The following is a 24,012-nucleotide window of genomic DNA, read 5'->3' as shown; positions in this document are numbered from 1 at the left end:
TGTGAAGCTGTATGAAATCTACCTCTCCTTATCTCCAACTAGAGCCACACCTCGCACTCTCAGGTACTCGTGACACCTGCCTGCTATCACATCCCCTTTAGGTAACCATCAGCCTGGCTTTTTCTGGGTCTCCTCAGGGCAAAAAGGGAGCAGAGAAGAAAAAAAGGTATTTTTGTCATACAAAAACTATAAAATTAAATCCATGTTAGCAGAAGAGTGTGTATGTAACAGCAGGAAGTTCCAAACAATCAGTCATTTCACAGCAGGTTGCAAGATGAAAGGTAAGCGACACAAGTCAGCCAGCGGATTTACTGCCTGGCCAGTCAGACAGCTACTCTTAACTGAACTAATCAGGCCAGATGGCCCAAACCTGCTGTCATTACTTTTTTCCAGGGTAGTTTATGACAAGCATAGGTTAAATTGCTCTACCACAGCATAGCAATAGTTGTTAATCCTGGCTTGCTGTATGCAGGTAAACTGAATGCAAATCCAGCCTGAAAATCTGCGGACTTTTAATTCAATAAGTCTACTGTTAGGTGTTGCATGTCTGCTTAAGGACTAGTTTTATATGATGGAGTGATGCAGGTATTATGCTCTCTGTGATTACATCTGGAAATGCCATTATGGAGGACAGAGTACAGGAAAAAGGAAAAAGTACCCCTTTCCCTGGCTTAGCCCTGCACTCAGATCAGGGTTCATATACCATGTGTTGAACTAGAGTCTTGAATGACAGGTTTCTATGATTTTTTTTTTCTTTTAAATCAAGATCTCAACCTCATTCAGTCTGCAGAAGGGAGCAGGCTTTGGGCATGATGCAGTTATTAAGCGAGGGAGGTTGTTATCATGTTTGCTACCAAAGATGAAAAGAATGTAACAAATGACTGATGCTGAAAGTTGCTGTGGTGCCTGAAGGAGAAACAGCACTCTCAACTTCAGTTGAGATCCTGTTCGAAGTTGCCAGGAAACGCGTCTCTCAACCTCTAACAAGTCTGCAGCCATGCATGTGTGAACTGAAATTCTGAGTGTCCCCGGATTTATCCAGATGTGAGTTGGTTTTGAATGGCAAAAGGAAGAAGGCACACCCCACTGCCAAACTTAAAGCTATTTCTCCAAATTCGAGACGCAGTAGAAGTTTTGAACAAAATGGTTTGCCTGCTTGCTGCAGTTTTCTCAAAAAAACCCCCCTCACAACCCTGCTTACATTTTAGTGACATTTTCCTCCTAAGACACTCAGACCAGGAAGATATCCGCATGTGGCAAACAAAAACTGTGAGCAGATGAAAGCGATCACTTTATAAGGGTGGAAGCTGTTAGGCTGCTGCAACGAGCACTAGTGTTCACAGCCCAGCCCGCCATCGGATTTCAAGGTGATATTCTTCCTTGCTGGTGGCCAGACCATAGCATGTTTGCAGTTTATCTTTGCAATGATAAACCAAAACGGCAGAAGGCTTCTTTAAAATGAAAACTGAATCACATACAGCCACCTCATGGCAGTAGTTTTAAGCAATTCCACATATTCTGTAGATTGAAAAGCTGCAAGGATCTTGGCAGACTTTCTCTTTTTTTGACAGATAAATATAAAGTTCTGTCATTTAAATGACAGCATTGTAAGTGATGCTCCCTATTAGAGTACCAGCATGATAGCCTGTTGCAAAACACCTATCGTATATTATCATTCAGACTGATCCAAATAGTTGATTTGCAATGAAAATTACCTCTCCTGCAGTGCATTGTTTTCTCCGCCTTTTATTAGATTTCTTTTCATTTAACAAAACAAAAATAGCATACATGTAATGTTGTATTTGCCAATTGATGGTCTTTCTTAAAAATACCTTTCTGCAAGGTAAGGAATGGACTGGGAAGATATAGCAACAGGCAGCTCCAGTACATGCAGCAGGGCACAGCAGAGCCACGTCTGTACCACTGGAAAAACTCCACCTTTGCTTTTGTCTGTTGTGTAGAGCGCTGCTAATGGGCTAGGGAGGGAAAGCCAGGTGTCCCATAGGCAGGATGGCTGTGCTGCCACAGGACCCCACACTGCGCTTGGTGGGAGCTGGGGGCATGGGGAGAGGCTGCGTCTGGGCTTCAGTCCAAGCAGGAGGTGATGGGGGGAACTCCTGCGCCTGTCGGCAGTGGAGGAGGGCAGGAGGGACATCGAGGCAGAGCTCTGCCTGCCTGTGCACTGGTTTCACCTCTTTTAAGCCTAGTGACTTTTTTTTTTCTTTTTTTTAAGATTTCATGCCTAGTGTGAATATTTCAAGGGACAGTTAGACCCGAACTTTCTACAAGTTTCTTTCTAATCATCCTCTAAGACATCTTTTTACTGCAACTGCTGCATATAGAAAAAGGAAAGGTTGTTATTACTGCAGTAAATATGTTGCGATACTAGCTACTTCACACTGCTTCCAAAATTTCAATTAATGGGGACTTTTTTCTGGCTGAGCTTCACACCTTGTATTTGATCTCCATTTCTGGATATTGTCATGAACAACTAAAAGTCAAAACCAAGTCTGTACCCTGGCTCCCTTCTAAGGTATCAGGTACAATATTGATCCAAGCAGCATGTCAGTGCCATTCGGGTTTAGCTTTTAAGGGCTATGAAGCGGACCAGCACACAATGGATTCAGCAGTGCCTAAATAAATTCAAGTATCACAGGGAAAGAGCCCATTGCTTAATCCCCATGAGTGCACGACCCCCTATGATAACAAAGTGATGGTGGAGACTAGGCTCTCTTGCAGAGTGCTTTTTCAAATCATCTCAAACTGTACAGATTTCACATATGCCAACACGTACATTGCAAGCAGAAAGTATTTCAGTGGACATTATTTCAAAAATTCCTCCAGCCAGCTTCTAGTTAAAGCTTTAACAGGGAATTTTTTTAAATTGATACCTACAGTACAGTATATGACTATGAGAAGCTTTATGCACACACTTCAGCAGTGCTGTATGGCTTTTATGCCTCGCTTTTATACATGGCCTGAAATCCCAGTATCTGAGGTAAACAGCAAATTATCTTTCTTTGGACAAATATTTAATTTTTGAACAAATCATAATGAAAATTTAAAAAGTCCTGAAAGGAAGACGAGGCTGGCTGACTAACATTTAGCAGAGGAAAATGTACATGTCCTCAAACCTCCTTGAATTTCTTAGAGTCTGAATGCATTGGGGTGAAGGTGAGGGCAGAGAGAAGAAATGCCAGACTGGAGTTAATGCCACCAACTCAGCATGCATGAGAGCTGACAGGAAATCTCAACACAGTAACATTCTGGAGCAAATTCGGATCTAGTTTGCCCTCAGAAGGTCAAACCCTATGAACAATTTCAAAAGGGTCTCTCTGGGTTCATCTGGGCTATGTATGAGAGCGTAAGCTCGCATTCACGTGGAATTGGCGTGACTTGGCAGTCTGCCACTTATCATCAGAGAGATCATTGTTAGAAACCCTATTGTACTGTGATAGATGGGTTCAGCAAGGCTGCGCATTTCAAAAGGGTAGGCTGCTTACTGCAAATTTATATTCAAAGTGTGGATAGCTTCAGGTGGGTGAATGGTGCTGAGAACAGTCATGTTGTTAATCCATGTCAGAGGGTTAAATGAGATACAGTCCCAGAAAATTGTCTGTGGGTATGATAAGGACCAGCCCTAGTGCAGACACACCAGCTACATCTTTAGTGGAGACTTTATATCTCCAAGATATAACTATACAGTGATAATGTTGACAGTTCTGTCGTTCAGAAGTTAATATCAGAGTTCAAAATATTGAATTTGTGTGGGGTTTTTTTCAGCCTATTTCTGTTTTTGAGATGAAGATGGCTCATAGGCTGGCTCTTTCAATTTTGCTGTTAGTTTTCAAATGAGAACTGAGATTCTCATATAAGCTAGGGAAAACTTTTATGATCATAAACCAATATAATCATAATGTGATAAGACACCTATGAATGCCAGCTTAAATCTGCCTTGTTCTCTCGTAAGAGAAATAATTACTGAGTAAAAGTGACACTAACAGATGCAAAAATCCAGTCTAAAAAAAACCCCAAACCTAATAAAATTTAGTTAGTCCTGTAAATCCTAAGAGTGAAATATAAGGCTTGTGATTTCAACATGGAAAACCACCAGGAAATGGTTTGAAGACTAGAAGTAGGAGGCATTCAGTGCTGTTAGAAGGTAACTCCTTCAAAACGAATAGACAGGTAGCGAGTCTTCACGTAATCTGTGTTTAAGATAAAGACTGCTTTGCCACAAGATGTTAAGGATGCTAAAAGTTCCTTCCACTTGAGGAAGTACCAGAAAAGATCATGGAAAAGACCTGTAGAAACCATATCCAGCTCAGGAAGTGCCTCAGTCACAAAAGGCTGGAGGTTGGGTGAGTATGTGGGGGAAGTACCACAAAAACTTGTTTTATATCCTTCTCTGTCATTCACTTTTTGGAGACTCTCAGAGACAAGAAACTCAACTAGATGGGTCTTTGATCCAATGTCGTTGCTCTTCTGCTCTTAAACTGAAAGGCTTCGTATCTGTAACACTATCTACGGCAAGATGGAGGGGCAAAAGGACAGCAGTGGCTTATAAGGAGAAATTTAAAAGGTTGAGGCTCTTCGGCTGACAGGAGAATGCTGAAGGAGGTTTTGAATATCATGAAGATTGTGACTGTAAGCTATTATTCACCAAATCCTTCAATTCTGGAAGTAGAAGATGGGTTTTTTTGAAATAAGAATGTTTAAAAACACATAAAAGAAAACATCTTTCTCTCATGAAGGATGGTAAACTACAAGTTGTTACTCCAGGAGGTTGTAGAGGCCAATATCAGCTTCAGCTTCAATGAGGCAGTGGACAAACTCATGAACAAAGATTCATCCATATTCTAAAGGGAATATACAGGGATAATCTAATATTCTAATACAAAAATTGTGGGTGCAAGGAAGCACTGAGGCATTTGATGACCAAGTGGCCAAGAGCACGCTCCAGAATAATATCTCCTCTTGCTACTGGTTGTGACAGAATACCAGCTGAAGGTCTGACCCAGCAGGGAGTTCTTCCTTGGTAAAACAAGCAGGGACCTTGCTGGGTCCTACTAAAAACTTGCCTGAGAGGAAATCAAACCCCTGCAAATTTCCTGTCACCAGAGTGTTATAATGGTGTTGCCACTCTGCACAATGCAAAACCTGGGTGCCAAAGTAGAGCCTTATAATTTCCGCAGAATGACCAGAAATGTTAATACCAAAGAGCTACCAAATAACTATAGAAATAACATTATGATCTCTGAAAAAAAGGCAATGTACTAATCTGTTTGCTTATTTTTCTGCATTTCAGGCATTTCACATCTCCTTAGCCATCACAGCTAACAGATCATTGAAAGATTTAAAGACATATTTAATTTCTTTGTTATTTCAGAAAAAAATACAACATGGACCATACTTGCCAGGTTTCCATTCTAAACTCTGTCACTTTAGCTATACTGTTCTAAACCATTAAAATGAAAGGAATAGTAGAGGAAGCAGAATACTGTTATTAAGATAATTCTATAATGCTTTTCTTTGTACAATACAATAACAATAGCTCTCCTGAATGATCAGGTAGCCCCATCAGCTATCACTGGAATAATTCTGTTTCAGATGCATGTTGGCAGAACTGATCACTACTACTAAATTTGGAGATTAATGTTAGTCATAAGAGGAAGAGCTTTCTGAGAAATCTGAGAAGGAAAGATAACAAGAGAGATTTGCAGACAGCATTCATTGTCTTAGAGACATCTTATTCTGGTTCAGAGAGTGAAACCTGAAACAATTCCTACTTTGTCTCTTCAGAGGAGACTCTTCCATGGGATGGAGAGTCTTTCCAGGACACCAGGAAATCATCTTCTGGTAGGGGCCAAACACTATTTTAAGCAGCTGATTACCCCGTTCTCATGTAGCATTATGTTTCTCATGATCATGAAACATTTATTTCCACTGATGCATCAGAACCTGTGCTCAGCAGTACTGAGATGTAGCTTTGCTGAAATGTATATGAGAAAATTCAGGCTTCCTCTGTCAGAATGATTTTGAAGATGTTGTATACATTTACATGTTTTTTCTTTGTAAATTAGATTGATAATTTTTATGGTTTAAGAAAAATCTCCTGTTTTCACTACTTCTGTATTCCTGAGGTATGTTCCCTAAAGCATACAGATACATTGTAGTGAAACTAGTTTTAATGAGCAGAAATATCTGTAGTCTTGGTATATGTTATGAAAGTCAGTCAGTTTAACTGTTCGAAGATGTAAGGCAATCTGAGCGGTGTTAACACTATACTTTGACTTCAGCCAAAACAGGTTTCTTCAGTGAGGTCAAAGAAATCTAACTCACTGAGACAAATTCTCATACCTAAATACTGTGCATATCAAATTCCATAGCACTTTGTGTAAACGCAATTTGTTTAATGAACTATAGGAAAGACCCAGGGCTAAAGTCAAGCTTATAGGAAACTGTTGTGCCATCTTAGGGCCACAGGACAAAATAAAGTTCCTTCCTGTGCACCTAGTTAGACTTATATTAGGTGAATTTGTTATGCTGCTTCTACACCATATGGTGCATATATTCAGCACATTTTTCCAGTAAGTGAAATCTGATGATTCTGTAAAAATGATGTTATTGATACTGTGTCGTGGCTTAATCAAAGCTTTTATGGACTTCAACGATAGCATTAATCTGGCAAAATGTACATCTATAAGGTGGATATCTATATCTTTACTCAAAACTTCTAGGTATTAGTCACCAAAGAGAAACAGATACTGATGTGTAGTGTAGACATCCAAAATAGATCAGATGGTCTAAAACATGTTTATGTCTGTCAGTTAGCTGTGAAGGGAGTAGCATTCTGCTACTGTGAAGAAAAGGGGCTATACATCCCAAAATTTCCAAGCTGGCCATAGATAACTTTCTTACTGAACTGCTTATTAATCACCAAAACCCCTTCATTTTGCAGCATATTGCTCACTCTGGTGTAACTTCTCTGCAATACTTGAGCCCCCATAGGAAACCTCTCGTAAGAGGCTGATTTTGTGCAGTAATTGACCTTGATGAGGGGCATGGAGAGATAAGGGCAACCATACTTTAAAGGCTGTCAATCAGGTATTTAGTACATTCATAGTCAATTCATGTTGCTTTGACATCTTTAATTCACCCAGGACTTAAAGACAAGAGACTTCTATTTCATGCCTATTTGCTGATATTAGTGTCTAGGGAACATTAATACTTACGAGTCTGAAAAATTAAATTCCTGAAGTTTTAGGTGGTTTAAAACTCCAACATTACTTAGCTTTGTGGGTTTCAGTATTCCTAGAGACAAACTCTAGCTGTTTGCAATGATACCTCTTTAATTAACTTTAACTAGAATACCTAGCATCTCTGCAATGGATTTTGAAAGGTAATGGTAACTGTGGCATGATTTCTATCTTATATTTTCTCAAAGGTTAACTGCTTGTAATCAGTTTCTGAGGTCAACAAAGCACAAGATGATTTTTGCACAGCAGCAAACACACTTTTTTTTTTCCCATTTATTTTTCCTCCTGTACATATTTCTGTTCTGATATAAGGTTAACGCCATCTCTTACCTGTATTTTCTCACATTTTTCATATTAAGAGTTGTAAAAAATGCATGAGGTTTTAGTAAAGTACTTCATATACAGAGTGTATGTGTAAAATTTACGTTTAAAGAAATCAGCTTTTTTTTTTTTTTTCAGAGCACACCTTTTTTTGTTTGAGATCATGGAATTAGTACTGAAAGTTCAAAGGTGATCATGTCGTCTAGTGTTTTTAAGTCATTTAAGCCAGAATTACATATAGAGCCATATAAATTTTGCATACTTAGAGGCAAATTTCCAAATTCCATACGTGAATTTAGGAAAGTGATTTCAGATACCTACATGAGAAATAATTTTCTATATGACATTTCTTAGCCCTTCAGAAATTTTAAGAGAGAAAGTAAGTGCTCGGTATACTGTTCCACTGGTAGGTCCCTAAAAAGGGATTATGGTGATTCACAGTAATCCTGTTAATAAAATATTAATTTGTTTATATCAGGTGCCCCTGGTGATCTCTGGAGAATTTACAAAATCCACAAGGTGGACAGAGACATTTCAAAGAGAAAGTCCAGATTTGGGTAGGAATCCTATATCTGAGGTTGATTTACAAAGCATGACACGAGCATGTCACTGAGAGCTGAAGAATTAGAGATATCTGAGAGAAAGCAGTCAATATTCACTTACCATGCTCATCCAGTAGTATGTTGTCAGGTTTGATGTCCCTGTAAAATAAGGAAAGGCATGCGTTACATTTCATATCCAAAGAAAACCTGCAACCTTCTTCTCCTCATCTGTGTGTGAGGTCCAAGTCACTTAAACCATTACAAACCCATGGAAAACCATATCATACACAAAGGCAAATGATTTTTATCTACATCTTTTTACTGCCTTGAGAAAACATGCATAAAGACATTCTCTAGGTTTCCATTTCATGTGGTTTTATTTTCATATGGTTAGCATTGACATGGATTTGGTTTTCAAGATTATGTACTTTATTCTTTATAGCAGCGGGAACGATGAGATGGAAGATTTGCATCTAGGAGGTGCCTGACTGCCTAATAAATCATTTAATTGGAAACACTGGTCATCCACCCTTTCTGCCAGACCTCACTAATTTGGCATGCTCACATGCATGATCACTCATATGTTGTAGTTCTGCAAGCCTGGCAGCTCTCCTTTTAGCCTCTAACTCCCTCCTCGGCTCTCCGTAACAGCATGTAGCATGCTGGGGAAAGGAGCAGGGATAAGGGAGGCTGGAGATTATGACGTGCTGAGGCATCAGCTCAACTCTACTGTCCTTAGCACAAGGGAACAACACTGCCCCAGAGACCTGCACTTTCAGTATCATTTTATGTTGACCTACACTCAGGCTGCTGTCAGGACAAATGGACACAGCTTTTCCCCACCATTGCTGGGCATTCTCACACTCTTTCTTGGCCCAGACTCATTGCTCATGGTGCAGATCTTTCCTAGGAAGAAACTCATCTTTTCCCTTTGCCAGCCTGGTTTGGCTCCCCCTGCATCTCCGTGAGTGTGATGCAGCAGGGTTATGTGGCATTGCTTTTTCACTACCAGATTGTGCTTCATGCAATTTCAAAGCCATGGTTGGCATTGCTGGAGTGGGAGATGCATCAGTCCACTTTGAACAAAACCTTTGCCCCTTGGGCTGAATTTTCCACTGATGTCAAAATAAGCTGTCAGATGAGTCTGAACTCCAAAGAACTTCCAACTGTGTAATTTTTTTAGCCGAGGGATTACTTGATTGTTGCAATTTAAACATTTATCAGAAAATTTTATCCTGACTGAAATATATATTAATACATACTTAGATTTCACTAACAAGATTTTTCTGGTGTGCCCATAAATAAAATAAGGAAAAAAGTGAAATGTTGCAAAAGGAAAGTGTATTACACCAGAACACCTTTTCTTCTTTTTTTAAACTTATTTTCTTTTTTTAAATTAAAGAATGACTTCTAAAGGAAACATCATACAGGAATAAGATAGCAATAGCAATTATAATATGTATATTACTTGCATAGTGTGAGCTTGGTCATCACTCAAACTCTACACCCTTACTGACTAAAGAAGGAAGTTTACAGCTTAGCAATCTGAATTCCACACTTTCTGGCCTTTCCTGAGAATCATATGAAATCATGAAGTACACTAAGATTGTGTTTACAATTTGTGTAGCAGCAGCTGGAGAAATGTAGGATAAATAAGAAATTACTTTGAATCATTCCCTGCACATTTAGAAATAATTTAGGATGTGTCTGTGTGTGGAAAAGGATCTCACTGTGAATTACTGTCTGGAATGGAAATTTAAAATTGTACCAGTATTTCAGTGTGAAATACTGTATTTCTTCTGCACAACTTACAGGCTATCTATGATTGCCTGATTCAGCAGCAGTTCTAGCTATATGTGTAATAAATGGGGAAATCTCTCCTGGAGCCCATGTCATCTGCAAACCTCCAAACTCTGACTTCTCTCTTTCCTCTCACCTATAGTCACCTGTCATATCATTTAGCATATCAAAAACACTCCTTCCCTTGATTTCATGTGAATGAAGCTGTGAGTTACAGGTGAACTGTAGGATTAAATATCTTTGCTTATATTATAAAATGTCTCTTTGGTTGAAATACCATAGGAAATTCTATAATTGTTAGAAGTGATGTTACATGTAATGAGACTTCCTGGAAGAGCTACTATTCAGCTGGTATCAAATGTATTTGCTAGTAACAAAACAATATCTCTGTTTTGATTACTGTTTTCTGAAAAGAGCTGGAATTGCGGTTTCACATTGAATAGTCTTTGCGATTGATCCATGACTTGAAAATACAGCAACATATTTCAATGGAAGTAAGCACATCATAGTTTTGACCATTGAAATCAATATTTTAAACTTGTTCACAAAGTTTAACAAGCACATTCTGACTATGCACTTCTTAAGTGGGTAAAAAGATGGGGTTCACACCCAAGTACATTAGGGCCTTTCTGTGATACATTCAACATCACTCCAAACTGTTTTCCCCAGTTTAAGAAAATAAGAATTAAGAATTGGAATGGTACAATCACTAGTACTTCACTGAGAAGAAAACTGATCAGAATGAGAAATTCAGCTTTATGAACTACTGCCATGTGTATAACAATGCGGCACCCAGGGATTGCTCATTATAAGACTGTGTCTTTATCTTTTTTTCTTTTTTTTTTTAAGAAGACACATTTAAACAATTTAAATATCTGCCATGGTATTGCACCATTAAATATACTATAAATTTTTATTACCACCAGAAAAGACATTGACAAATTCACTTGACAGCTGTATGTATCATCAAATATATTCTTCACGCAGTTGCATCTGTAATGTTCAGAAACTTGAGCGGCAAACTTAGATCTGTGCTTATCTTTCTATGACTAATTCAGGCTGTGGCTGACACTTGGCACAGATGCACGCAGACCATAAAGCCTTTCCTACCCAAGGGATCTTCCCCACCGTGGGTTCTGACAACCTTGCTCATTTGGCTCAGAGGCAGGACTGTAGCTGGGGGCAGGTACAACAGGGTGTATCGCCGTGCACAGAGCAGCCCGGCTCCTCAGTCCCTGAGGCAATGTGATAGACTCATAACCGTGCCTCGAATCTCAAAACAGGCTATTTTAAACTGCTTTTGCAGGAAGTAAAATTCATGGGCCAACTTAATCCAGAAGGTGAACAAGTTTCATAAGTAAGATGCTGCTGTTTTGGGATCACATGCCTGGAGGTGTGCACGATGCATAGATTTACGTGGCTGGTGAGAAAGCGAAGTAGGGAGTCACTGTGAGGAGTGTGCCTTCCAGCAGCACTCTGTAATGTGGTTATCCCCAGCTTACATTGTGGCACTAAAAGCTCTCCCCTCCAGAGGCAGCTTCTTGAAAGCTTCACGGACTGTGGAGGAATGAGGCCACTGCTCTGCCCTTGCACTGGCTGCTGCCTGGGTGGAGAAGTTTCAATATAGTCAAGCAGAAGGCTTGGCAGGTCTAGGAGCATTACAATTAAAGTTACCAGATATGTTCAGAATGGAGGGCTTCCAGCATCTATTATATAAAGGTTGTTTAAAATAAATACTCTAGTTAAATTCATTTAAATAGTAAAAATGCTATTTATGTAAGAAGGTGGATTTAAAATATAAAAACTCTTTAGTGAAGCAGTTTAAATTCAAACTTGTTAAGTAAGTGAAATTCTGTTTTGACTACACATCAATTTTTCAGAAAACAGTTTTCCCCTTAGCAGGCATGTTCAAACAAAAGGATGTGAAATTCAGCACCTTAACTTCAGAGTTTTCTTATTATGCATATCCCTAGCTACAAGAATTAATTGAAACACCTATTTAATAATCTAAGTCTCTCGAATCAGCTCACAGGAGAAATTGAAGGACTTTTACAAGGAGCAAACTCACAGTTTGGATTCAGAAGAGCCTTGGGCTGCCCTCTAGCCATTCACCAAGCAAGGGCCAGCAGAGCTGTGACAGTGTTATTGGCATTGATTTCATAAACACAACTTTCTCAGTCTGTGACAGCGCTATTCCAACTATTTTTACACACAGAAAAATCAGAGCAACATAGAAAGGGGACTGGAGAAACCTTCAAAGCTTTTGCTCAGTGATAGGACCAGGCATAACTAATATAACAGCTGGCCCATGAAACTCAGAGGTGCAGACAAAGGAGAAAAAAATTGGAAAAATCACAGTTTAGCTGCCATTTGTTGATATTGCCTGTGAAATCACTTCTACCTTTCTTCAGTTGCCTGAGCTACAAATGTCAAACTAAAGCTGCCTGAAGGATGAAAGTACAGTAAGAAGGTGCTGCGTATAATTTTCAAACAGAAAAGAATGATTAATGATCTATTTGTGTCTTCTATAATATCTAGGCCAAGTGGACATCCAATGCTTGAAGATATTCCCTCTGCATGGAGGAAAATCATGAGCGTGGCTTGACTCATGCTCACTGCATGTGGCAGAGTCCCCTGAACTCACTGGAAAGGCTCACAATGGTTATAAAGGACTCAGGTTCAATTATCTGCAGTTTTAAGTAGCACTTCCATCAATGTTTCTTTCTCGTGTTACTAAGTGGGTAAAAGCATATTTCTAAACTAAGAAATAGAGAGGCTGTGCAGTCTTAATCCTTGGAGGTTTTCAAGACCTGATTGGAAATACCCCAAGCAACCCGGACTGATCTTAAGTCGAAACCTGCTTTGAGTAGAACATTAGACTAGAGACCTCTGGATGTCCCTTCCATCCTAAATCAGTCTGTGAGTCTATGAAAAATAATGTATCCAAGTTTAAAGTCTATCATTCTTATTTCCCCTCCTTTTGGATACAAGAAAGTTCATGCAAAATTGAGAGACCTGGGAGAGAACTGTATATGTGGAATTTAGTGAGTCTTTGGTATCATCCATTGCAGTTGGAAGCTAGTCAGAGCTTTCATGTGTTAAATTCTGTCATGGGGCTTGAATGCTCACAAGAAAATAGTAGGAGTATATAGCCTATCTTCAGCATGAAAGGGGGTTAAAATTAAAATGCTCTGCAGTTCAGTACTGGAGAGGTGTAGCACAATATTTATTAGCTATGTGAAATGGTAAAAGATAGAAGACTATTTCACCTAAAGAGGACTTTGAGAAATCTCAGTAGGAGTGAGCAAAACTAGGTGATTATATTGCCAGTATGAGATAAAATAAAGAATAGACAAAAATTATGTATGTACATTAGAAGGGGAAAATCTGAATTACTTTTCAGGATTAATAAACATTAATAAACTTCCAGAGGTCACACTTTTGTGTCCTGTATGTAGGTCAAAGAGTCACAGAAAAGAAGACTGAAAAGCATGTGACGATGCCATTTGCTCTAAAGCTTGAAATCCAGAACAATCTCCAAAAAAGTTTCGTGTGTGCTGCTACAAATCAGCAACCAGGACATTGTAACTTTTGATCTCTATTGATATCAACTGGACTTGAAACTTTAATCTAGAAATGAAAGCTGTGTGGTTGGTGAGGTCAACCATGAATTACCCAGTTTTCTCAAGTCAAAAAAAGCAACGGCTGGCTCATTGACTACCACTTCACATTAATAACAGCTAATTCTAAGTAGGTTGTGGAAAAATATTGAAAAAAGGTATTATACTGTAATTTAAAACAAAAGTAGATACTCTGCCTTACCTGATTTTACAGCACCTGAAAGAAAACAGTAAAAAAGAAAATATCTGGGAAAGGCTGAACAAAAAAAATCCCAGAGAGTAAAGAACAAATAGATTGGGGTTGTTTAGTTAACAGAAGAGATCTACAAGGTGTGATGTGACAGGCATATCAAATAATAAATAGCATCTAGATGGTCAATAGAACTTTTCTATTTGCTTTTGGAACAGGAAAACAAGGTTCATATTTCATAAAAATGAAGTGAACTACACAAACAGGGTTTTATTTTGACTACAAAATAAACTCACGTTGATTATGACAAGGCATAATTCTGTAAAAATGTTTCAGAGGCTTAAACTAAGATTTAGGCATTGATGTGAACAACAGAACTACTAACTGGAGTTCCTCCAGCTAAGATTAATCTCATTGATTTAGGAAAGTACTTCAACAGCAAATACAGATGCTGTCTTCCCTTCACCTCTTTGAATCACATAAATAATAATGTCAAACAGAAGATCCATGCTTTTCCTCAGACCTGTGAGAACTGAAAAAAATAACACTCTCCATCTATTTTATTCTTCTTCCATATTTTGCAGCAAACAAACACCATAGACTTGGTTTTTATCATGTTTAAGTTTGTGATTTTTTGCTTTTACCTATATTTTCTCCTTATTTCATCAAAAGGTTTCATGTGTTTCCAACACAAGGACCACTGTTCTTTGCCAGTCCAAGCTGCTTTTTAATATTACTTAAAGGAAATATGTTTGTTATAACAGTTCTGGATGGCTCTGAATTCACATTTGTAATAATCACTAAATCTCGATATCAGAAAAAATCCAAAGTACATTCTTTCAACTTTATGTCTGATGAATTTCACTCTTTGCCTTGCTGGCTGAGAGCAGAATTTAATGTGTTATCACATTACCCTTCTCTTGAGTTTCTAAAATCCCGCAGTAACATCTATGAGCATTTCAGTTGACAGCAGTTTTATCAGCATGACTTATTAGGCATATTTCCATCTTTTAATGATGATTCTTTTTCTCTGAATGAGGATGGTTGAGGTTCCAACTCTTCATTAACCAAAGGTAACTTACCGAGTAAACTCAGTTGTGTACAAACTCATGAAATGAAGTCTTAGAATTTTAAAAGCAGCTCTTAACTGATTTTATTTGAATAGACAAAAGACACATACTCAATTTTATTCAAAAGACAGACTCTATCATATGAACAGCAGGTGTAAGCTGAAACAAGAGGGGTTCAGTTTGAGTATAAAGGAAAACTTTCACTGTGGGGACAGACAAGCAGTGGAACAGAGGGGATTTGTGGTCACCATCCCTGGAGTTTTTCAAGATATGACTACATAAATCCCTGGGAAGCCTGGTCTGATGTCATAGCCAACCATGCTTTAAGCAGAAGGTTGGACTGGAGACCTCCTGAGGTCCCTTCTAATGTGAATTTTTCCCATGATCCTTTAGTATAGGCAAGTTCTACAGGGAGCAAAGAAGGCTTTCTCCACCCTTCAGGTCAGGAGCAGCAAATGAGTAGCTTCCTATGAACCACACCTGGCACTACAGCCCATAACAAACCTCCTCCAGGGCCATGGTAATGCCTAGACCCTCTTGGCAACCAAACTCCATGGGTGACAAGACATGCTTGTCTCAGTCTGGACGTGGTGAGCCCATATTTACATGTGTATCACTAAAATTCATTGGCTTACAGTTAAGACAGCCTATTGCCTTGCAGAATGCTAAAGGTGTTTTGTTTTGTTTTGTTTCTCTCAGAAACTGTTTCAAAATATCCAACACAGAAATTAAATTAGATGAATTCAGCATCCTTGTAAGGATGCAAAAGAAACAAGATCCAGACAAAGGCCCTTGACATCAATGGAAGGATTACATTGGCTCCAGCAGATATTGTTTCAGCCCTAATAAAGTTTTTTTCATACTCTTTTCTCTTTAGTACTGATGACCTAACTGTATGTTGTGTAAGATAAACCTTGAAATACTGAGCTTAAAGGCTTTTTTCTTAATTATGCAGCTTGTTTCTTGTTTGTTCGTTTGCTTGTTTGTTTTCCTCATGCAGAAATAGGCATTTGAAATTACTGTTTTCACTGGGAAAAAAATTCTGTTGCGATCACAGAAAGTCACATTAACTAGTTTTAACCTACAATGATCTTCATGATCCTGTTTACCTTCTCTTTGACAAAATAGTCCAAACAGTTATGACTGAAAGTGAGCAATGGTTGTATTCCTGGATATAGGTAATGCTATACAGAGACTAGGAGTCTCCATTGACCATTAGATGCAAGTGTTAGAGTCTAGAAGACAACTGCTAGCATTTAAACAAGCACAGCAAAAAGCAACAGCTGCTGGCTAACAACTTGAAATCACACAGGGATAATTCCAATAACCTCAGTTTACTGAGTATCTGATTCCCTCAATTATTGAATTATTCTCAATTATTTGCTCATAACCCATTTATATACTGCAGAATATACCTGACTGGAGCCTTTTTTTTAAAAAAAATATTTTTTTAGGTTTAGTTTGTCACACCAATGTTTCACATTAAATCACAAGCATACACCTGCCACAAAATAATAAACTAATATGACATGCGTAGTTCTGGACCATTTCCATCAAGATTAATATTAGCTATATAACAGCTTTTAACAGCCATAAAAATGGCAATGAGTTGGGAAATACAAGTTTCAGCTATGGATTATTTGAGTTCACATGAGATTTATCACTATATCAGAGCACTGAAGTGAACCATATCACACATCATACAGGAATTTCTTCCAGTTTTCGATGGAAATCTGAACAAATTCTGATTTTCACAGATAGGGACCTTATTTCCTTCCTATTTTGTATTTATATTCACAAATAATACAGGTCCAAGGCATGCAGTTCATAAAGAAAGGGAGTGCACACACAGTAAGGTTTTCTTATGGCAAATTTGTTGAAGATTTGGATGAAGGACAAATCAATGTATACTGGCCACTGTACAGCCAAGAGATTAATTTGGTCAGAGGTATTTTGCTTCTATAAGGGCAGCACAGAAATGATGTATCCCCCAGAGCTGAACTGTGACAAGTACCTACCAAGAACACTCGCTCAAGAAATAGCCTTAGTGAAGTTTGATGCATCCTCATCAGCACCTCATCACTTGTTTATCTTTTTAGTTAATTGTTCCTGACCAACATTCTTCCTAGTTTCATGAAATGTTCAGTGGTATTAAAACAAAATCATAGCAAGAATCTCAGAGTTCTTTACTGTTTTTTCATATCAGATGAATGGGAATGAAAGACTTCTAACTACTCCAGACCTCTGATCACCAGTTCACACAACCCTCAATTAGATCTCACCAGTAGTTGCTGCCACTTACTGTCATTTCATAAAAAGACCTTCAGAGCCTTCTGTTCCTGCTCTAAAGAATGCCATGCCATGCCATGACTTGGTGAATCACTGTAATTTTGAAATTGAAAAGCTTCAGTAAAATTGGAAATTAGCTGAGAAGATGTGGTATTAGATTATGAGAGATCTGTAAAGAAAAAAACATCTTGTGGGTGCTTGTTTGTATGAATCCAGCTGTATTTCCACAAGACATCACATCTGACACTTAAGCCACCAGAATAATTAAGTTCAGAAATAGACTTTCACAGTTAGTAGTGTCTGACTGAAACACAGATGAGGAAACAATGTCTCTCAATAAAACGCTCTGGTCATAGGTGTGGACAGCAAATGCAGAAAGAAGTGATTGAGATGATGAAAAATTAAAGTACTGGTCCTGATCTTCACATTTTTAAACTGGGCTAATCCACTGAAAACCAGAGACAAGTTACACAGGTAATTTATTGTTGCATGGCTTTTGCTGAGCTATCTATAGGAATAATTAAAAAGGAATGCATCTTTTTTAGCTATTTCTTTCCTGAGTAAGGAGAAAATTCCAAGAGAGCTGAGATCCACTAATTCTGCTTGAAAACAAAATAAACTGCTGTTTTGTAATCAGAATGTCCATGCATAAATATATCTTCTGAGAAGCAAAAGGTACAATAATTAATTCAATCAACTCAGACATTTCTGGAGCTTGTTATACACCAAGGACTTTCAATGTCAAAGGGCATCACTTCCAGTGTCCTGCTCTAGTCTGAAATGTCAAAAAGCCTAAAATATTGATTGGTCTAAGTTCCATCCAGTGGAAATTACTTAGTCAGCCCCGTCTCCATTCAGAAAAAAAAAAAATCTGCATTTCAAGCTGCAAATAAGGCATGGAGCCAAATTTGTAGTTTTACAGTGATTTACCAGATACAGTTTCAGAGTAATCAATTTGCAGTAGAAAATTTTTTTCAAATAAGTATATGTATGTGCATAGATATCAGATGTCTTAAAAAAATTAACTTACCTTCAAGAAAGGGTCAGACAAGCAAACATCACACCTTGAAAGATAAACTGGTTTTATAATATCATAGTGTTTTAATAGTTTTGTGATATTTTAATTATATGTTCAAATCTCATAGTACTCATTAAGGCAACTTCTAAATCTAGAAATTAATAGAATTCCACAGAATTCTGTGTGGAAAAAAATGAATAAAGGTTTCAGGATTTGAAAATCATTCCATAAACATGCAATCACAAATAATGTATTTATCACCAATCAGAAATATATAATTTTGTTATTATACCATCTGTGGTACATTATTCACGAACCTGAGGTACTCAACAAGTCAGTAGCCCTTGGAAAAAACCAACCAACCAACCAAACAACACACACACATGCACAAAACCAAACCAAACCAAAACAAAAACCCAAACCAACCAACCAAACACAACACTCAAAAAAACACCCAAACCCACAATCCACAAACACATAAGTCTTTTTATTGGGTCTTCCTATTCAGAATCTTCTCTTTTATTTGAAATCTTTTGTTTTCTCTGCAATTCCCACTCCTGGGGCTTTAACGCAGAAACAAAAAATCCATAACGACTTCCAACTAATTATCTGGTACTGTGCATTCATTACATACTGATCAGAATCATATCACTCCACCCATTATCCCACTTTGGAACTTCTGCCTTCTGTATGGCAATCTGTGTGGTAACAAGACCATTTTCTAGTATCTATGCAAGACATAACTGCTGTAATAATTATGTCAAGTGAAAAAGCTCTCACTAATGAAAGCCTCTGAAGACCCTGCCTCTTCCTATGTACCTCTAAAGAGCGTCTGGACACCTGGCTCACAGCTTGGGATTGTATAATAGCACCTAGATATATAGAAATATGTTACTGTGATGCTGAGCGTTATGGTCCCTGTGGTTCTTTTTTAGTTTAGTACTATTTTTTTACCAGGTGTCCATGAAGATCTTGGATTTTCTTAGCACTTGTGCTAGTCAATTTTATATAGCTCTGAAAATAAAGCTGTCAAAGAAAGTACCAAAACATGTTTATTTACTAATACTTCAACTGGAACAAGCTTCTTATTTTCCAATTTTATCTCCATTTGGAAAAATACAATTATGAAAATATCTTCAATTCTCTACTTGTAACGATAGGTGGCAGTAATGATATCTACATGTGTCTGAATGGCCAGTTGTCTTTGGAAACACTGTCAATTTTAGCTTAGAGAAATAATTGTAATAGATATTATCCCAGGCTGAGGGAAATGACCTTTTTAAAAACAGGAATCCTATACTGAGCCTTTCATATTTCTGAGTATATGTAGCCAGATAATAGTCTTCTTTGTCTAGGTTCAGGTCCTGAAGTTGCATAGGTGCTAAAGTAAAATAAAAATACTAAACACAGAATATTTCACTATATTGTTCTTCCTGAAGATCCAATATGACTTTATCACAGAGGTAATTATATATTGCACTAGCAAGAAAAATAGGTGAAGATTCTTATATGCTATAAAAGCTAGAAGACTCGTCCGAAGGAGAACGTGAACCTGCGCTTTGCCTCCTCTGTGTGACATTGTATAACATCTCAGAGAGTGGGATTAGAAAGTACCACTATGACCATATAAAATATGCTTTTGCATAACAAAGCCCAGACTATGTTATCTAGGATTCCTCTTATGGACACAGAGGTTCTTTTCCAAGTGAGCATTAACCAGCACAAGTGACTTGCAGCCAATCTGATAGTTAGCTTTCATCTTGCCTGAAGGACTCAAAGTAATGACAAACATGCCACTCCCTTTGCTAGAATTGCTTTCTAGAGCTAATGCTAGACATGACTACAGCTGTTGTACTTTTGGGTATCTCTGAGGGGGAACCTTGAACAATTGTCAACACTGTGATGGTGCCAAAACATCATCGCATTTCAAAGAAAAACTCTTCTCCAGAGCACATGGAGGAGTCACGCAGAATCACCACACAGCGGTAATTTGTTGATAATCTCACAGCCATTGACTCTAATCTTTTCTGTGATGTAGTGTCAAGTATTGCTGAGACCTTCTGTGCGTATGAGTATAAGGATCATACTGCTACATGTACATCGGCTTTCAAGAACGGATGATATCTCTGATAACCGCAGGAAGTGCACGACTCATTAGATGCTCCAGCAGGAAAAAATACGCAGTGCGATGGTGACGCTTCTTTCCTCAGAGATACCATGTGAGACCTGTTGACCGGGAGTAAGGGGGAGAATGTACTGAGTGTGTGCACTGCCAGCAACTGCACGAATATCAGTCTCCTTCCAGTAAAAGGCATAGGCCCTCTTCTAATTTACACAGGCAGAAATCCATGTGTGAAACTAGATGAGAGAAATTAATGACATTCATCCTCTGCCTAAAAACAAATCAGGAGAGTGTTGTTATTCATAAGCAGGTTTGGATTTATCTGTTGTAAAAAGCTAGCATCGAAAGTGTGGTGTTTTGCAATGGCTGAAATTCATATTGCTGCTGCTTTGTTTTTTCACTGCAGGAAATACAGAATAGATCCATTCAGATGTATAATCTCTCCAAGAGTTTGCTCGGTTTATCAAACCCAAAAAGAAAATATACAGAACTCCAAACACACGTGTGCTTAAGTTAGCCACTGTTCATAGTCTATAATTACTGTAAAATATCCCTAAAATTTGCCTTAAAGGCCATAGCAACTTCTAGACCTAAAAGTTCATCAGACACCTGTCAAAACATCAGTATACAGAATGATAATATAACATTGTTTAACAACTGTTTCCTTCATCCATACCAAAGCACAATTAATTACAGCTGACAGAGCTGGCAATTAAAGTACAGTACAGCATGATGGACTTCGTGTGCAGGCCAAGGAAGATGACAGCAGCTTCCAAAGGTTTCAGGTTTTCAGCAAGTGCCTGGGCAGTCATTCCTCCATGCAGCACTGGAGTTTCCCATTAAGCACATTTTCTGATGATCCCAGTTTCAGCAGTGCGGTCAGAGTGGGGAGAAATGCTGTAGACCAGCAAGCAGAAAACAAGCATGCCATGCTGTCTTGTTCACTCTGAGCTGAAACCCTACATGCTACCATGAATGTCAGATTCCCCATCACCCTTACCACTGCCATCATCTCCTGCTGGATCATACCCATGTCATGAGAACCATGGGTATAATTATTGGGCCTTTATTCCTCAAATTGACCACCTCAGACCCTACGCTATACACAACCAGGACAGAGAGGAGGCTGAATATGTTCCACAGGCAAATGGGTTATGACGTCCTGCATATCCTTCCCCTTCTTGGGGTGGTTTTATAGATTTAATATATGTAAAAGTGAGCTGCAGTAGACCGGGCTGGGAGTTACAAAGTCTATGCCTGACAAGAAAATGGTAAATTATTAAAAAACCTGACCTTGTACTATCTGAAATGTCAGTAACAGTTGGCAGGTCTTCTTATGAAATCCACCAACAGATGGATTAATTCTATGAAATAGAGGGGTAAATATCTGATTTTATGCTGCATTGGCTCCCTCCAACCAATCTTTAATGTTTTGAACAGAAAGCTCATAACAGTTTTCTACCTCTAGTCTCACCTATCCTGGGAAGGAATGTAATAAATTACTTCTAAGAATGACTTTGAATGCTTTTAAGAAGAACATTTACAAAGAAACTCCCAGATCGATACATATGTGTATTCCTGGAGATCACTGTTTAAGATAAATGAGATATGACAAAATATATTTAATCCAAACTACAACTCATATTCCACCTTTTTAAGAAGTCTTCCTACTCTAAGAGAGGTCAACAACATATTGCTTGGAATCAAAAAGCCAAGTATTCCAACTCCTCTTGATGAACCTGGATAAGGAATGAAAGACTGGCAATATTACTTGAGTCCACAGACTGTAGCAGCAACATCCTCGTTAAGATCACTTGGCAAGAATGTAGTACAGGGAAAGGTGTGTTTAAACTAGACTGTGCAGAGAAACTGTTGTTACAATAACAACTTGCACTGAAATTATTATAAGGATTAATCTTGCTACTTATTCAACTGAAAATAGATACAGGGTTCATCTCTCAGATTAAGAGAGTTGGATTAGGTTCGTTTGTGAATTACGTGTCTATATTCCCATTTATATTCAATGGATGTATAAGCAACAAAGTCATTGGACTGTAAGGAGCCATTCAGAGGACCAAATGTCTATTTTTGGATGAGCTGAATACCTTTTTAGATTCTATTGGCTGTGTTGACTAAGTATCCCCTTGCTTGGACAGCCAACTAAAAAAACCATAGACTTCTGCATTTAGATCTTGATGAACTGTAGCATAAGTTTTCAAAAACATAAGAAACATCTTGCATGCTGTGTGAAATTATGAAAACAACTGGGGATGTTCTTGAGTCAAATTATTGTAATGCGTTATCACAGAAGCACAGGCAGGTATTTAAGCCTCTTGCAGGAGTCACGCTTCTGGTGCTCATTATCTTGTTTGACGTCATCTCACAGCACGAAGGATGCAATCTTTCATACATGATAAATTGTGCTGTAGTTAAAATACCGTGCAGTCTTAAGAATTTTCTTGGTGCCATCAAATAAAATGTCTTCCTCATTTGTGGCATCAATTCCTCTGAGGCTTTGTATGGTATTCTAGCTGGGTGAGGTTCAGAGAAGGATGTCTGCAAAAGGAGCCCAGGGGTTCCTCGCTCCCCTCCAGACAGGTGGCCATCACAAACCCAGCTGTCCGTGGCATCCAGGGAACCTGGCACTGCCACACAGAGTCGCTTTTGTACAACCGGAGCCACATTTAGTCTCAGGGAGATAAAATCCTGTCTTATGTAGGGAAACTGGTTACCAAGTATTTCTTAGGAGGGAAGAGCAGGCAATGACTGAGCACCACCATTCTTCCCATTAACTGAAGAGTTACAGTAGTTCGACGTATATGCTCAAAAATCTAGACAACTAAGGCTTAATAATCCAATTTCTCAGCTTTAGATCTCATATGCTATTCCTTTTTGAGACTGTATCTTCCAAAAGCAAACACTAAACAATAACGATAGGATAAAAGACTTTTGGCTGGAAATGGACATTCTTGCCTATATGTTTATAATTCTTATTTTCAGCAGTAGAGGTACTCTGGGACTCAGGAATATAAGCTGGTACTTTTATTAGTGTTCAACTCTCTATAATATGTAAGTGCACATGTCTGCTTGGGGTCCATCTGTAGAGCATTTCTGTGGGTGAGTAGGTTTGCAGAAGAGAGTTGAAGGAGCACCATCAGGGGAAAATTCTGCATCATCTCAAGAGGCAAGCTGTGAGTCTCTATAGATTCCAAAGGCAGAACTCTAGATAACTAATACACGTAATTAGCATAAAAGCTGAGAAATGCAGCATTCTGGCAATCAATTTTCCACTCAGCAACTCTTGCTAAGTGAGCTTTTTAGAAATTATTTTTGATTATTGACAAAAAGTCGATTATTGTTTATTGACTTGCATTCAAAATAGACCTTTAACACTTGTTGAGTAGACCTGCTAATCTGATATTTCTAAAGAGGACCATGTCTTAATTTTTGTAGCAAATTGAGAGAGCAACATAACAAAAGTAAGACTACAATTCCCCGCATCAGCCCCTTTTCTAGGAACACACAGACAAATTAATTTTAATGCTGGTGTATTAATTCCTATTTATCTGCAGAACTCAGAGGAAGGTTTTTCATAATTAGTGAATAAAGTTGTTTGACCCCAACAATGACCAAGAGAGACATACTCAAAACCACTCAGCCTTCAGTTAGCCTTAGGCCTCTCAGCCAGAACTCATACACTGACGTTGACCCCTCTTTCCCCTGTTACTGCACCCCCCTACTTCATGGTACCTCTCTCCCATGTTCTCCACTCTCTCTGCTC

General features: G+C 38.4%; 1 protein-coding gene across 2 annotated transcripts in view; it reads right to left on the bottom strand.

Annotated features, from left to right (window-relative positions):
- STK32B (serine/threonine kinase 32B) overlaps positions 1 to 24,012 on the bottom strand; it is a 169,569-nt gene that overhangs the window by 43,815 nt on the left and 101,742 nt on the right. For both annotated transcript variants that reach the window (XM_065634054.1, XM_065634055.1), the window contains one exon: positions 8,244 to 8,281. In XM_065634054.1, the coding sequence (XP_065490126.1) occupies positions 8,244 to 8,281 (38 nt within the window). The remainder of the gene's footprint in view (positions 1 to 8,243; positions 8,282 to 24,012) is intronic.

The sequence above is a fragment of the Caloenas nicobarica genome, chromosome 4, assembly GCF_036013445.1.
Source record: "Caloenas nicobarica isolate bCalNic1 chromosome 4, bCalNic1.hap1, whole genome shotgun sequence".
Classification (NCBI taxonomy): Eukaryota; Metazoa; Chordata; class Aves; order Columbiformes; family Columbidae; genus Caloenas; species Caloenas nicobarica.
This window is presented reverse-complemented; position numbering and strand designations above follow the sequence as displayed.